Source organism: Rana temporaria, chromosome 9, assembly GCF_905171775.1.
Source record: "Rana temporaria chromosome 9, aRanTem1.1, whole genome shotgun sequence".
Taxonomy (NCBI): Eukaryota; Metazoa; Chordata; class Amphibia; order Anura; family Ranidae; genus Rana; species Rana temporaria.
In genome coordinates, this window is record NC_053497.1 from 116,839,980 (window position 1) to 116,857,550 (window position 17,571).

The 17,571-nt window shown below is 42.3% G+C and overlaps 1 protein-coding gene across 5 annotated transcripts in view; it reads left to right on the plus strand.

Annotated features, from left to right (window-relative positions):
• RALGPS1 (Ral GEF with PH domain and SH3 binding motif 1) overlaps nucleotides 1-17,571 on the plus strand; it is a 765,778-nt gene that overhangs the window by 566,321 nt on the left and 181,886 nt on the right. For all 5 annotated transcript variants that reach the window (XM_040324221.1, XM_040324220.1, XM_040324222.1 and 2 more), the window contains exons 10-11: nucleotides 8,994-9,131; nucleotides 15,811-15,904. In XM_040324221.1, the coding sequence (XP_040180155.1) occupies nucleotides 8,994-9,131; nucleotides 15,811-15,904 (232 nt within the window). The remainder of the gene's footprint in view (nucleotides 1-8,993; nucleotides 9,132-15,810; nucleotides 15,905-17,571) is intronic.

Sequence of the window (17,571 nt, forward strand, 5' to 3'; positions counted from 1 at the left end):
GCTATCAGCGGCGATTTACCGCGATCTGTGATGCGCCGGGTCTTCTAGACCCGTCGCTCACAGATGATTCCTGGAGCACGCCCCAGGGGGCGCGCGAGTGAAGGATTCTGGGAGGACGTCCCAGGGACGTCGTCCCGGAATAACTCCACCGCGCTGTAGCAGTATTTTCGCTATGGCGCGGTGGGGTAGTGGTTAAAAAAAAAACGCAATAAGCGTATATTGATTGGTTTGCACAAAAGTTATAGCGCCTACAAAATAAGGGATAGATTTATGATTTGGCGGCGATCTGCAATTTTTTTTGTCAGGCCTGCGATATTGCGGCGGACATATCGGACACTTTTGACTCAATTTTGGGACCATTCACATTTATACAGCGATCAGTGCTATAAAAATGCACTATTTACTGTATAAATGTGACTGGCAGGGAAGGGGGTTAACACTGGGGTGAGGAAGGGGTTAAATGTATTCCCTGGGTGTGTTCTAACTGTGTGTGGAGGGGGACTGACTGGGGGAGGTGACCGATGCTATGTCCCTATGTACACGGGACACAGCATCGGTCTCCTCTCTCCCTGACAGGACGTGGAGCTCTGTGTTTACACACAGAGCTCCACGTCCCTGCTGTCACCGCCGATCGCGGGAACCTGGCCTTTTTTAAGCCAATTAGAACCTCAGGCTCTTTTGTGCTTCTTTAAAAAAAAAATTAAATTGATGCATCCGGCGCCCTGCATGTAGATTAGGGGCTGGGCGCATGGATCGGTGGGGGCAGTGTACCTGCACCCCTAATGGATGGGCCGCCACTGCCCAAATGTTTTATGCCTATTTCTTTTAAAAAACAGTTTTCTCCCATTGTTCTTATCCAAAAATGTTTTGGTAGACCAGATGCATACTTTTAAATTGGCCATTATGTGTATGCGTACTTGGATAACGCCAGAGGCACATGCCATGAACAGTTCTCTGTCCTCTGTACATCGCTGCATAATATGTGTCCGATATATAAATGTACTGAAGTAATTTCATTTGCTTTGGAATCAGGAATTTGGTGCCCATTTTAGAAGCCCCTTTTTTTCCATCTTTAAATAGACTTCCAGTTAGATGTATCTACAAGGGGGCATTACAAATACTCAAGGCTATTTTGAATCAGCTAACATAAGATGAAGGCTGACAGTTTCCTTGGGAGATGGTAATCACTCCTTGTGCCTACATAGGTAACCACAAAAATCTTGTGTTTTAGCCCAGAAGGACAAATTTGTCTGGATTTTAACAAAAATATTCCATTGCCGCTCCTCAAAGTCTGAGCTAACATACCTTGACCACAAAGTTCACCTTGAGATTCCTGTGTGGAAAGTCGAAGTCCATCATGGATGTGAAGTGGGGACAGAATGAAAGATGTGATTGATGAAAGGGTTGGTGAAAGAAATAATGTATGTTTATTTTTATGTACAATTCTAAGTCTGCAAGGAGATCAAGTTTTGATATAGTTTAGTTCATGAACACCTGTCACTTACACATGTATTCTGTATTATTCTGTTTTGTCTACTACTGGACCTGGCTTGGCCTTTGTTTTTTTACCATAAGAACCGAGGTGTCTGGTAGCTGGCTGCATTGAAGAGTGTCCCAAAACCAAACTTTTTTATGTTTTGGATCATTGTTATATTCTTTAATAATAGAGTATGGTGTAGAGCACAGTCAGGATATTTGATTTTATGGAAAGTAGATTCTCTGAAAATAGACAGTTTTGGCTGACATTTCAAATTGCATTGCACCCAGTCCAGAATGTCAGAATCCTGCATAGATGCCTAACCAAATGTGTTTAAAAGATCTGATCCTTAAAGAGGAAGTAAACCATCATGGGTTTTACTTTATTCCGTTGCCCCTGCAAAGTAAAAGCATAATGTGATAGTATGCATTGCGTTATGTGACACTGACCTGCAAACGCCGTCCCCGCTGCAGGCCGCATCCACGTTCATCCCTCTTCCTTCCGGAGCCGCCAGTCACGGTACCCGCTCGTGAACAAACGGCACGTAAAACACAGTAAATATCTACTAAACAGTGCACGTTAAGGAGAAATTTACAGTACCTATAGGTAAGCCTTATGCCGCGTACACATGATCATTTTTCGGCTTGTAAAAAGTTTTTTAAAAATGTCATTTAAAATGAACTTGCGAACACACCAAACGTTCGTGTGAACTTTAGAACCCTATTAAAGTCTATGGGACTTGAACGTTTGAAATCTAAAGTGCTATTTTTAAAGGCTAATATGCAAGTTATTGTCCTAAAATGTGTTTGGGGACCTGGGTCCTGTCCCAGGGGACATGTATCAATGCAAAAAAAAGTTTTAAAAACTACAGTTTTTTCGGGAGCAGTGAATTTAATAATGCTTAAAGTGAAACAATAAAAGTGAAATATTCCTTTAAATTTTGTACCTAGGGGGGGTGTATAGTTAGCATGTGAAATAGTGCATGTTTCCCGTACTTAGAACTGTCTCTGAAAAAAGTGTAATTTCTGAAAGAAAAAAAGACATTTAAAACTGACTTGCGGCTATAATGAATTGTCGGCTCTGGCAATTCAGAGCGAATTCATTCATAAAAAAAAAAAAAATAGTGTGGGGGTCCCCCCAAATTCAATTACCAGGCCCTTAAGGTCTGGAATGGATATTAAGGGGAACCCCGCCGTCAATTTAAAAAAAAATGACGTGGGGTTCCCCCCAAATATCCATTCCAGACCCTTTCAGGTCTGGTGTGGATTTTAAGGGGAACTCCACCCCAAATTTTAAAAAAAATGGCGTGGAGTTCCGCCAAAATTCCATACCAGACCCCTTACCCGAGCACATTAACCTGGCCGGCCGCAGAAAAGAGGGGGGGACAGAGTCCTTTATTAATAAAAAAAGTCCTTTATTAATAAAAAAAAATAAAAAAAAATCCAGCGGTGGTAATCAACTCGGTCCAGCTTCCTGCTCCAACGTTGTCTGTATCCAGCGACGGGTGATCTCCTCTCCGGTCCAGCGATGAGAAGATCATCTGGGATCCACAGCGCAGCATTGCTGGCCTCCTCTCTCCACCGGACACAGCCCAGCGGAATGACGCGGGTGAAGCTTTGACATTTCTTATATAGGGGAGGCGGGGCCACCTGTCACGTGACCCGGCACCCTCTGACGCACCCTCTGCTATGTCACTGGGGAAGCCCAGGTCTTCCCCCTTGCATCAGAGGTGGCGGGGTCACGTGACGGATGGCCCGCCTCCCCTATATAAGAAATGTCACAGCTTCACCCGCGTCATTCCGCTGGGCTGTGTCCGGCGGAGAGAGGCGGCCTCCGATGCTGTGCTCTGGAGCTCTGGATCATGCTTGATGAACAGTGTGACCGGCCAGAACAGCTTGCTTTGATTCTAAACAGCTAGCGTAGACGGAGCCTAAAGCTCCGCCTACCCTCCTCTGCGCGCCTTCATCCTCTTCCCCTGAGCGGGTGAGTGACGTGGCCGCCGCGTGAAGTTTCTGTGGAGGAGCCGGAGGACAGCCGCTCGGCGCCAAGACAGAGAGGACTCAGTCAGAGGAGACTTTCCTAACCGTCCGGGAACCCCAAAGCCAGGCAGCACTACAGGCAGCAGCACACACTGCAGCAGCAGGTGAGGCGGCGAGGCCAGCCAGGTACCTAACCTACGTGTATAATCAAATGTCACAACTGAGAGCTAATTGCCTTATATAATACTACCCAGTAACTGCCACCAATGCCCAGATCATTAAATTAATGAAGCATATGCAGCTAATTGAAATTTAAAGAGCAATGTAGAAGATAATCAGTATGTATATCATCATGTGTATGTATGTTGTATCACCCGACCCACTTGCTATTATGCCATAACATGTTCTTAACTGTTGACAAGGAGTCAGTGGGGGTCTCTTAATTTTTGCACCTCCGCCCAATTGATTTCCTATATTTAGAAAAGCATCATAACCATTAAAACTTAATGGAGCACATATATGTTGTATGGTGTGTGTGTGTGCGTGCGTGCCGGGGCGGCAAAATGCACCTTCGACTGAGTTGGCAAAAATCCTTGCACCGGCCCTGAGTACAACCAGCCCTGTTGTACTGGGCCCGCCCAGATCAGCTACACAACGGGGCCCGGGAATCATGACAATTCGTTGCTGCATTTAAAAAAAAAATGTTTTCTAAACTTTTCCCCACTTCCACTTGCTTACAGAGTGGGTCTATTATTGTCCTGGTCCTCATCCGGTCAACACAGGGGCCCAGGAGAGGAGCACAGCAGAGGGACTATTTCTTTTCGGGCACATGTACATCATGCCGCCTCACTATTCTATTAGTCCCAGCTGGCGGAGTGATATTGTGATTCTCCGTTCGGCTCCTGGCTGCTTTTCTCACGAGATATGAAGAAGTTGAGCGGCTGACAGGGTAGAGCAGGAGGAGATCGTGGCTGCACTGGACACACTGGGGAATAGATGAAAGAATACTCACTTTTGTCCTATTATTTATCTCACAGCAGGTTAAAATCACCACACAGGCAGCACAGCAGGGTCTCTGTCATGGCTCTGTGTCACATTGCTTTTGGGTGCTGACTTTGTTATGGTTGTACTGTTGCAGTGTGTTAAGCCAGCACTCAACAGCCATGTCACAGAGCCATGACAGAGCCATGATAAAGCCCCTGCTTACTGTGCTGCCTGTGCGATAATTGTAACCTGATGATAAGAAACATGCTACTTTAAACTTAGTTTAGGGGAGCAGTAAATGTGCAGCGGAGCTGAATTTTTACTGCCCCTAAACCAATCCCTTTTAACTGCTTCCCATTGTCATTGGATTGGAAGGGTGATATCTTGGTCATCACTACAGCAATGATCGAGATATCATCATTTTTTAGCCCCAGCAATTCTGCACAAAGTAAAAGTAAGTGAGAGGAATGGATGTCATTCCTCCCACTGTGTGACGTCAGAAACCAGAAGTGACGAAGATTTGATCACTTTTGGTTTTGGTCTCATGTAAAGAAGCCATTACCGACTTGAACAAGCATCTGATCAAACCCTGCTCTTTCATGCATACTAATTGCAAACGCATGCCTTGGCTCCACACACGTATGTAAACAGCAACAAACCTGCATTTTGCTTCAAGTCGGGGTCAGAAGTGGGGCCAAGGGCATGGTTGAAGGGGGCCCTGTCAGATAGGCTGTACAGGGCCCCATGAATTCTAACAGCGGCCCTGAACACTGGTGTATAAATCGCCTCTTATCCAGTCTGTGATAGCAATAAAGGTCTGTCCCAGTTTGTTGGTATTTCAGGATGGTATTTTTAGCCCTACAGCTTTTGATAGATTACTTACTTGTAATGAAGTATGTTCAACATTTTGCAGTCAGCTGGATCTTGGAGAAATCTTTACTGCGGGAATGCCCCATCCTCTTTCTGGCTCTTAAATTTTGGCATGTACGGGGTTAATGGCTTTGGGCTAAATTCCATAGTAAAATCCCCCAACAAAGTCTAGCAATCCCCCCCTCCCCTAGCTTTCCTCCATTGATTAAAGTTGTTTCATGTTTTTATTGCATGTAACAAGATCTGTCAATGGGGGAGAAAAGCATGTGACTCATCATTGACAGATCCGGTTACATATACTGAAAGCAATGTAAGAACTTTACTCAGTGGAGGAGAAGGGAGAAAGGGGTGGGTCCACATCAGAAACTTTTTTCACAGCAGCTCATCCCAGATATTTTACGCCCTGTGTGCCGAAAGTTCATCTACAGGAAGAAGACTGACATCTCTGCAATTAAGATTTCTACAGGATCCAGCTGCCTGCACAATATGGGGCATACTTTTTACTGGTAAGTAAGGATGAGCCAAACATCCCCTGGTTCAGTTTGCATCAGAACTTGCGAACAGGCATAAAATTTGTGTGAACACTGTTAAAGTCTATGGGACACGAACATGAAAAAACTAAAGGGCTAATTTTAAAGGCTTATATGCATGGTATTGTCATAAAATGTGTTTGGGGACCTGGGTCCTGCCCCAGGGAACATGTATCAATGCAAAAAAAAGTTTTAAAAACTGCCATATTTTCCGGAGCAGTGATTTTAATGATGCTTAAAGTGAAACAATAAAAGTGAAATATTCCTTAAAATTTTGTACCTGGGGGTGTCTATAGTATGCCTGTAAAGTGGCGCATTTTTCCAGTGTTTAGAACAGTCCCTGCGCAAAATGACATTTCTAAAGGAAAAAGTAATTTAACCACTTCCATACAGGGCACTTATACACCTTCCTGCCCAGACCAATTTTCAGCTTTCAGCGCTGTTGCACTTTGAATGACAATTGCGCGGTCATGCTACACTGCACTGCACTAATTTTTTATCATTTTGTACCCACAAATAGAGCTTTCTTTTGGTGGTATTTGATGACCTCTGGGATTTTTATTTTCTGCAATTTTTTTTTTAAAAAGACCGAAAATTTTGAAAAACAAATGCTTTTTTTGTTTGATTCCGTTACAAATCTTTGTAAATAAGTATGTTTTCTCCTGCACTGATGGGGCTGCACTGACGGGCACTGATAAGGCAGCACTGATGGGCACCGATGAGGTGGCACTGTGAGGTGGAAATGATGGGCACTAAAATGGGGCACTGATAGGCGGCACGGATGGGCACAGATAGGCGGCACAGATGGGCACGGATAGGTTACATGGATGGGCACAGATAGGTGGCATGGATGGGCACTGATAGGTGGCATGGATGGGCACTGATAGGTGGCACGAATGTACTGTATTGTACTTATGGATGCCAATCAGTGCCAAACAACAATACCTGCCAATCAGTAATGCCCATTGTGGGTTCTGATTGGCATCCATTGTGGGCACTGATTGGCATCCCTGGTGGTCTAGGGTGGCATATCTGGTGGTGGGCATCCTTGGTGGTCTGGTGGCATCCCTGGTGGTCTAGTATGGGCATCCTCGGGGGGGGGGGGCTGTGCTGATAATCGATCAGTACAAATTCTCCTCTACTCGCGTCTGACGGACGCGAGTGAGGAAAACCCGATTACCGGCTTTTCCTGTTTACATCGTGATCAGCCGTGATTAGACACGGCTGATCACGTGGTAAAGAGTCTCCGGCGGAGACTCTTTACCTAGATCGGTGTTGCGGGGTGTCAGACTGATGATGTCGGACAACGATCGCCGCGATGCGCACCCCCCGGGCGCGCGCAGTGGCTCAGTATCCTGAGGACGTCATATGACGTCCAGTCAGGGTATTGAAACCACTTTGCCGACGTTTTTTTGTTATAGGGCGGGCGGCAAGTGGTTAAAACTACTCACGGCTATAATGAATTGTCGGGTCTCGCAATACAGATAAGTCATTGAAAAAACGTCATTGAACCAAAATGTAAAAAAAAATGTGTGGGGGTCCCCCCAAATTCCATACCAGGCCATTCAGGTCTGGTATGGATATTAAGGGGAGGTCTGCGCCAATTTTCTTTTAAATTTCGTTTTTTTTAAATGGCGTAGGGATCGCCCTCAAAATCCATACCAGACCTGATTTTAAGGGGAACCCCGCGCCAAAATAAAAAGGCGTGGGGGTCCCCCCAAAAATCCATACCAGACCCTTATCTGAGCACACAACCTGGCAGGCCACAGGAAAAGAGGTGGGTGAGAGAGCACCTCTCCTGAACCGTACCAGGCCACATGTCCTCAACATGGGGAAGATGCTTTGGCGTCCAAAGCACCATGTCCCCATGTTGATGAGGACAAGGGCCTCATCCCCCACAACCCTTGCCCGGTGGTCTGCGGGCTTATCGGAATATGGAAGCCCTCTTTAACAAGACGATCCCCAGATCCCAGCCCCCCATGTGAATTGGTAACGGGGTACATTGTACCCCTACCATTTCACAAAAAAATGTGTCAAAAATGGTAACAAACACAAAATTCCAGCGATGTAAATCCATTCTCGAGTTCCGGAACGAGTAAAAAAAGCGTTGCACTAGCTCTGCCTCCATGCACAGCTCCCACCGAGTGATGCGTCTAAAGTTGTGACAGCTGTTATATAGTTGAGGGCGGGGCAGCCTGGTTATGTGTGCGGGTGACCTCACCCCCCTCTGACTTCAGTTTCCCATGGCGTCAGAGGGCTCACCTGCACACATCACTGGGTAACCCCGTGGCATTTCCCTGTGGTATCAGAGGGGGGCAGGGTCCCCCGCACACCGTAACCAGGTGGCCCCGCCCTTAGCCATGCCGTTTTTTTTCAATGACTTTTATCTGTATTGCGGGACCCGACAATTCATTATAGCCACGAGCAGTTTTAAATGACTCTTTCCTTTAGAAATGTAATTTTATTGCAGGGACTGTTCTAAACACGGGGAAAAAACAGGCATACTATAGACACCCTCCAGGTACGAAATTTAAAGGTATATTTAACTTTTATTGTTTCACTTTAAGCATTATTAAAATCACTGTTGGTGAAAAACCGTCCGTTTTTAAAACTTTTGTTTTGCATTGATACGTTCGACTCGAACATCGGACTCATCTACTGGTCAGTAATGTCATTAAAACCATGAGGTTAAAGGTATTTTTAAGCAAAACTTCAGATGTAACCATTGATGAACTTCAGGATCTAATTGAACAAAAAAATTGTAACTGCATAACAATGTATTGGATAATCAGTAGCTTTCACTTGTATGTATATGATTACATTATATGGTTGATACTGTAACTTTTTTTGCATTCATCCTTTGTTATAATTGTAATCTTGCTCTCTCTGCTCTGAGATCTATGAGCAGTGGAGCACAGAGAAAGAAAGTACAAGAAGCTAACCAGAGATAAGTGATACTTACTGCCTGAGTTTTAGCTTTAGGATTTAATAGGTATGTCGTGGCCTTTATAACTGTAATGCATCATTTGTATGAAATCACTACACTATATTGTATTTTGTTTTTTGCTGGAATGTTTTACCTTGTGGATAATAATTATTTGATAGCATATGACATACTACTAACATTCTTTGCTGTTTTGTGTTTGCTCACAGGAATCTACCTGTTGGATCTCATCTACGTTGACTCTGCATACCCTGCATCTGGAAGCATCATGGAAAATGAGCAGCGTTCCAATCAGATGAACAATATACTTAGAATAATTGCTGACTTGCAGGTCTCCTGTGGTTATGGTTGGTACTGCTCATTTATTTTTATTGCCTATTAATTTGTTTAGTGCAACGGCAATGTGCAAAGTAAAACGAATTGCCAACCACTTTCCAAAGATGAGGATTCACGTTACAAATCTGATTGTACAATCATATTTAAATCTACTAACAACTATTTTGTGTAAAAACCTGCCTAATTGCAAACTAGTCAAGTGAACTGTTTAGGTATGGCCTTCCATCACATTGATTTGGTAAACCTAATAGAAATTGTATACAGATTGTACCATGTATAGTCCGCTTTCAACTGATAATAAACATTACAGGCTGTTTAATCACCTTCAGATTTACCAACAACAATGTAATTTAGGCAGCCATACATGGACAGAAATTTGGTGGGTTCAGCAGGGACTGGCCAAATTTTAATACATATATGGGCACTCTTCTTGTACAGAAAGAAGTCAATCTATCAATCAACTTCTTTGCAACCACCCTGTTGGGTTTTCTCCAAATGATCAATGCCGCCGACAACGCCAATCATAGTGTTCTTACAGTGGGGAGGTCTCCCTGCCATGAGCGCACAATAGCACAGGGGTAGCGTTTCCCCCATCCACCTTGAATGTGTGGATAGGGCAAATTGGTACTTTTTTATTCTGTCAACCCACTGGTTGAACAAAAAAAATGTATGCTGTACGGCCTGCCTTATACATAGCCATGTCTTACTGTTTAAAAACAGAATGGACTGTTGGCCCTTTCATATTTTTGTAAATCTAAAGGCGATTGTACAGTGATTGCACAACCAGATTGTAAGATGAATGACCAGCTTAAAGAGAAGAATAATATTTTCTGATTGCTGTCTTATGTAAAGGAGATTTAATTCCATTATTTTTTAATAGCAAATTCTTTTACAGTGTTCTTTTTGATGCAGCATTGTATTGTGTGGAGAGGGTTTTCATTTTTCTCTTCTGTGTAGAAAAGAAGGCAGACAGCAGCTGAAATATCTCACCCCTATTTATCATCTGCTAACGTAAATATAAAGTGCGGAACACAGGTGTAAAAGGCATGGCCTTAATGAAAGATGAATGCTCCGGAATGTGCGGAGATGGGGTCACAGCCTGTGTTTACATATTCGTCTGGTAAGCCCGAGTTGTAAACTCAGGAGACAGAATTCTTCCTGTCGCTTCCACCATGTTGTCCTGTTTGGTCAGGTGGAATAGCAGGAAAGGAGGTTTGACAAATGAACATTACTGTAGCTTAGCAGAGATGGAATGACAGAGGTGGTGTGTTTGAGTTCTGACCTGTCCTGCATGCATACTGGTGTCAGGCAATTGGGTAAAACATTATTCAAATTCTTGTGGCAGTTCTCCTCACTGCTTAAAATTTGTGTATTAATGGAAGTTTACTGTGTTCATTAAAGGCATTGTCTGTCCACTTTAAATGAACAATTTCTTTGCTAATGCAGATTTCTTTACATTTGGGTAAAGGTCAGGGACGTGAGGTGAGATCAGTGGCTGATGAGGCACTGGCTAGTATCAGAGCCAGATACACACAGGTTACATACACCCTAAACGTTAGCCCTAGCACTAGAGCTCCTCTTTGACTCTAAACAGGTAACCTCTAAAATAATTTAAAATGTGATCAATGGTGATTCTTAACCCCTTCCCGACCGCCGCATGTACATTTACGTCGGCAGAATGGCACGTACAGGCACATTGGCGTACCTGTACGTCCCTGCCTTTCCACGGGTCGGGGGTCTGATCAGGACCCCCCCGCGACATGCCGCGGTCGGGTTTCCGTGGGGAGCGATCCGGGACGACGGCGCGGCTATTCGTTTATAGCCGCTCCATCGCGATCGCTCCCCGGAGCTGAAGAACGGGGAGAGCCGCATGTAAACACGGCTTCCCCGTGCTTCTCTGTGGCGGCGTATCGATCGAGTGATCCCTTATATAAGGGAGACTCGATCGATGATGTCAGTCCTACAGCCACACCCCCCTACAGTTGTAAACGCACACTAGGTGAACATTAAATCCTACAGCGCCCCCTGTGGTTAACTCCCAAACTGCAACTGTCATTTTCACAATAAACAATTAAATTTAAATGCATTTTTTGCTGTGAAAATGACAATGGTCCCAAAAATGTGTCAAAATTGTCCGAAGTGTCCACCATAATGTCGCAGTCACGAAAAAAATCGCTGATCGCCGCCATTAGTAGTAAAAAAAATAAATAATAAAAATGCAATAAAACTATCCCCTATTTTGTAAACGCTATAAATTTTGCACAAACCAACCGATAAACGATTATTGCGATTTTTTTTACCAAACATAGGTAGAAGAATACGTATCGGCCTAAACAGAGGAAAAACAAATTTTTGTATATGTTTTTGGGGGATATTTATTATAGCAAAAAGTAAAAAATATTGAATTTTTTTCAAAATTGTCGCTCTATTTTTGTTTATAGCGCAAAAAATAAAAACCGCAGAGGTGATCAAATACCACCAAAAGAAAGCTCTATTTGTGGGGAAAAAAGGACGCCAATTTTGTTTGGGAGCCACGTCGCACGACCGCGCAATTGTCTGTTAAAGCGACGCAGTGCCAAATTGTAAAAACACCTTGGGTCTTTAGGCAGCATATTGGTCCGGTCCTTAAGTGGTTAAGTACTGAAGTTTAGCGCCATTCCACAAGTGTGCGCAATTTTAAAGTGTGACATGTTGGGTATATATTTACTCGGCGTAAACGTCCTTCACATTATACAAAAATATCGGTCTAACTTTAGTGTTTTTTTTTTAATTCATGAGACGTTTTCTTAAAAAAAAAAATGCAAATACTGTGTAACTTAAAAAGTTACGACGACCACCATTTTTTTCCCTAGAGTGTCTGCTAAAACATACGTTTTTATATATATATATATATATATATATATATATATATATATATATATATAAAAATAAAAAAACTATTATGTTTTAGCAGACACCCTAGGGAAAAAAATGGTGGTCGTCGTAACTTTTTATGTTACAGAATTGGCCTGGGTGGCAAGGGGTTAATTGCTAAAAGTAATATACAAATAATTAGTATATATTATTTTTAAGGTAATTTACTATATTTTCAAAAACTGTACTCAAGAAGGTGGCTTAATGAACAAATTACTGAAGTTTGGAGTTATAACTTCAAACCAGTAATTTCACAGTAAATAAATAATACATTATTATCATATAGCATAATAATATATGATTTAGCTTGTACCTTTTCAGCAACAGCACATTTTCATTCTCCCTCTTAACTGCGTGAGAAAAACATGGGATTATGGGTAAATCTTATACACATAAATCCATATTTTTATTTGCTGGAAGGGAGCATGTGTCTTTTAGACACATGCCCCTTCTATAACACTGCAGTGAGAGGCCAGCCTCCAGCATTTTTATTGGGCTGCTTGGGCCAATGGTGCTTTACCATTGGTCCAAGGCTCCAAGCTATCCATTGAGCTCCGTGCCTCTGACAAGAAGTGAGAGGCACTGTGAGCTCATCCTCTGTTTGCTACAAACAGTGTGCCAGCTTGTATTTAAACTGGCCGCTTTGTATGTAGCTTCTGACAGGCTGTGCAAGGAGCCTCGTATCTCCGGAAACCATAAATGATAGGACTTAAGCTATATACCCTCCAAATATGGGGTCTCTGTGACCTCAGGTCGCCGAACTATGACCCTCGATGTCAATCGCCTCACCTGCCTCACCTGACTGCACATCCCTGGTAGAGGTGGACTGAATCACACAACATTGTCCAATATCTCTCGAACAAAGTTCCAGCTTTTGCAAACACTAATTAGTCTAATTATGGCCATACACTATACGAAAAATTGCCCAAAATTCAGTCATTTAGACAGTTTGTTCGTTTTTCTGCCACTTAATGGGCACAACATCGATAATCTTTGGGATGTTTTTGAGCCGAAAAAATGACAAGTTTGGATATTTTCTGAGGAACGAACAATAAATTGAAAGGTTAATGTGTTTCCCGTCTGAACTGTTTGCACTAGGTATATGTAAAAAAATTAACAAAAAACGTATTCATTTATGTCCACTGAACGATTTATCGGTCATTACATGATGACACTATAGTTTGCTCTCACGGCCGAATGTTTGTTTTTAAAAAATGGGTTCGGCCGATTTTTCCTATAGTGAATGGCCAGCATAACTTATTTATATATATATATATATATATATATATATATATATATATATATATATAAAATTAGGGGTGCAACGGATCAAAAAACTCATTGTTCGGATCGTTTCTCGGATCAGAGTCACGGATCGGATCATTTTTCGGATCACCACCATGTTTCATGTGACAACACTGAAGAAATGACACTTTGCTGCAATGTAAAGTAGTGAGTGTACAGCTTGTATAACAGTGTAAATTTGCTACCCACTCAAAATAACTCAACACCTAGCCATTAATGTCTAAACCGCTGGCAACAAAAGTGAGTACACCCCTAAGTGAAAATTTCCAAATTGGGCCCAATTAGCTATTTCCCTCCTGGTGTCATGTGACTCATTAATGTTACAGGGTCTTGAGTGTAAATGGGGAGGAGGTGTATTAAATTTGGTGTAATAGCTCTCTCTCTCTCATACTGGTCATTGGTCACTGGAAGTTCAACATGGTACCTCATGGCAAAGAACTCTCTGAGGACCTGAAAAAAAGAATTGTTGCTCTACATAAAGATGGCCTAGGCGAAAAGAAGATTGTCCCCACTGTAATGTCCACGTCATCTCCCCCACTGTAATGTCCACGTCATCTCCCCCACTGGAATGTCCACGTCATCTCCCCCACTGGAATGTCCACGTCATCTCCCCCACTGGAATGTCCACGTCATCTCCCCCACTGGAATGTCCACGTCATCTCCCCCACTGTAATGTCCACGTCATCTCCCCCACTGTAATGTCCACGTCATCTCCCCCACTGTAATGTCCACGTCATCTTTTGACGTGGACATTACAGTGGGGACAATCTTCTTATCGCCTAGGCCATCTTTATGTAGAGCAACAATTCTTTTTTGACCGCAACCAGGTGAGGAGTACAAAGACAAGTGTGTCTTGCCTACAGTCAAGCATGGTGGTGAGAGTGTCATGGTCTGGGGCTGCATGAGTGCTGCCGACACTGCGAAGCTACAGTCCATTGAGGGAACAATGAATGCCAACATGTACTGGGACATGAAGCAGCGCATGATCCCATCACCTTCGGAGACTGGGTCGCAGGGCAGTAACATGACGACCCCAAACACACCTCCAAGTCGACCACTGCCTTGCTCCAGATAAACCATATTCTACCCTTCTTTACTCCTCATCCCTTTCTTCTTTCTTTTCTTCCCTGTTTCTTTTCTCCCAACTTAATACCCCTTTGGATAGCTTGGGGAGGGGTGTGGGGTCGCTGTTTGACTGCCATTGGCCCCATTCCCAGTTTGAGGGCTGTTCAAGCAAACACAAAGGCCAGCTACAGTGATTGATTCCTAGCTGAGATGACCTCTCATTTTTGATGAGGGCGTCCTCTGGTCATGCAGCTCCTCTACGGAGGACATCTCCTCTGCTCTTAAGAATCCTGGTCATAGGCCAAAATAGGTCTTATATCTGTATGGTTTATAACCTTAATAAAAATTATTGGAAAAGAAAAAATACATAACATTCTTTGAATGGCAGATGTGCCAGGGAAGCGCTCTCCTGTGTTCACTATACAGACTGCAAGTTACTTTGAACAGCCCTCAGAAGAGTCAAGCTCTGACTGTTTGTGGCACAGGCAACTACAATATTTTTTTTGCATCCCCAGCCACCCTCTGGATGTGAGATATCAGGAATTAGATGTAAACAAGCTAGACCAATGTAAGTTTGAAAAAGAAAATATGTCCTGGAGTTCAACTTTAGGCATATCATAAAAAAAAATGTCCATGAAATGACCCCCACATACCCATCTGGCCCCAGGCTGCCTAGATGCTTGTCCAACATTGCATTCAAGGTTTCCTTCCAACAAGCATTTTCCACAAGAGAAAACTCTACTTTACTTCATGGCATTATGTTTTCACTTTTCAGCCAGATCCAGTTTTAAGCTTTGTTTTTTCCAATTAACCACTTTTTTTATTTAAGTATCACATCTTATGAATGAAAGCTAGATTTTGTCACTCTAGCTGGCAAAAAATAAAAAAACGTTTCTTGTATCAGGCAGTCCCCTGCCTCTTAGTTAAATGTTACACTTGGAAACGAAGACAGGAAAGGGTGCCAATTCCTAGTAGGCATAATGCTGTCCAAGAATAATAGGGAGGCTATCCAAAGTAACCATAAAATTGATGATTTTCCCCTTCCAATTCCTGTCAATGAAGAACAGTCAGAATAAGTGGAGAATGTCGTGTAGACTTGGTTAGTGAATGATATGCTTATAATATGCCTATAAATCTGTGTTCCTTGATCACACCCTCTGTTCTAATAAATTGGTAATAGCAGCATACACAGCTGCATACTCAGTGAAGGGTCATTTTTTGCAATCTTCAAAAGGAAACTATAATCTTTGGGGTGCACTTTTTTCCACTTTTTACATTGTGTAAGGTTTTATGTGGCATGTACTGTATGTGTATATGCATATGGATGAAGCCTGTGCAGCGCTGTATGCAAACTACCATGTAATACGATTATTATAATTGTATCTATTGGTTCTTTTATCTTGACAGACCATCTTGTGACATTACCCCATGTTCAGAAGTATCTGAAGTCCGTCCGGTACATAGACGAGCTGCAAAAATTTGTGGAAGATGACAATTACAAGTAAGTTTGTTGGTCATTATTATCTTTTTTACTTTAATTTTTTATACCTGTCTCTGATATTTTAAGGGTATGTTCACACCTATGCATATTTTAATGCACAAGTTAAATATGGAATGCACAATGAATTTCCTACAATTCTCATCGTCATGGTTTAACCACTTGACCACTGGGCACTTATGCCATGTACACACGATCATTTTTCAGCATAAAAAAAAAACTTTGTTTTTCAGCATGTCCAAAAAACGACGTTTTCCCAACTTCATCATTAAAAACGATGTTGCCCACACACCATCGTTTTTAAAAAATGATCTAGCAAAGCGCGGTGACGTACAACACGTACGACGGCACTATAAAGGGGAAGTTCCATTCGCCTTTGGGCTGCTTTAGCCGATTCAGTGTTAGTAAAAGATGAATGTGCTTACTCCATTATGAACGGTAGTTTTACCAGAACGCTCCCCTCTCATAACTTGCTTCTGAGCATGCGCAGGTTTTTTTTGCGTCGTTTTAGCCCACACACGATCATTTTTTACAACCCGAAAAATGATGTGTAGCCCACACACGATCGTTTTAAATTATGTTTTTTAAAAACTATGTTTTTTCCATGCTGAAAAATGATCGTGTGTACGCGGCATTAAACCCCCTTCCTAACCAGACCAATTTTCATCTTTTGGCGCTCTCACATTTTGAATGACAATTACTCAGTCATGCAACACTGTACCCATATGAAATTTTTGGCCTTTTTTTTCACACAAATATAGCTTTATTTTGGTGATATTTAATCACCACTGGGTTTTTTATTTTTTGCGCTATAAAAGAAAAAAGACTGAAAATTCGGTAAAACAATTAATTTTTCTTTGTTTTTGTTAAAAAAAAAGTGTTTTTCTTCATAAATTTGGGCCATATTTATACTGCTACGTATCTTTGGTAAAAATAACCCAAATTAGTGGATATTATTTACTCTGTGTGAAAGTTATAGAGTCTACAAGCTATGGTGCCAATCACTTAAAATGTATCAATCTGATCACACCTGATGAAATGACAGCCTATCTCAATTTTTGAGACCCTAACAAGTCAGGAAAGTACAAATACCGCCCAAATTAACCCTTTTTGGAAAGTAGACATTCCAAGGTAGTTAGTAAGAGGCATGAAAGGGAATTAACGCTCCAGATGGAAATGCTTGGTTAATCAATCGCCTCCTGGAGACCACGGGTGCTGGCAGTGCATATAGAAGAAAACAAAAAAGAAAATATTTGGACAGCCGCACTCCTGGAAAAGATTCCTGAATTGTCCTTTAATGGTAAAATGGAATACACTACAATCCACAGCAAAAAAGTGAAAATGGGATACACAGCTGACGTTTCACACTGATACGTCAGATAGCTATGAGTAAGCACTGAGTATCAGTGCGAAACGTCAGCTGTGTATCCCGTTTTCACCTTTTTGCTGTGGATTGTAGTGTATTCCATTTTACCATTAAAGGACAATTCAGGAATCTTTTCCAGGAGTGCGGCTGTCCAAATATTTTCCAGGAGTGCGGCTTTTCTAGTAAGAGGCATAGTTCGTTTTTTGAAGTTGCAATTTTTTCCCACAATTCTTTGCAAAATGAAGATGTTTTTTTACTTTTTATTTTTTTTCACACCAAATTTCCATAACAGGTTATTTTTCTC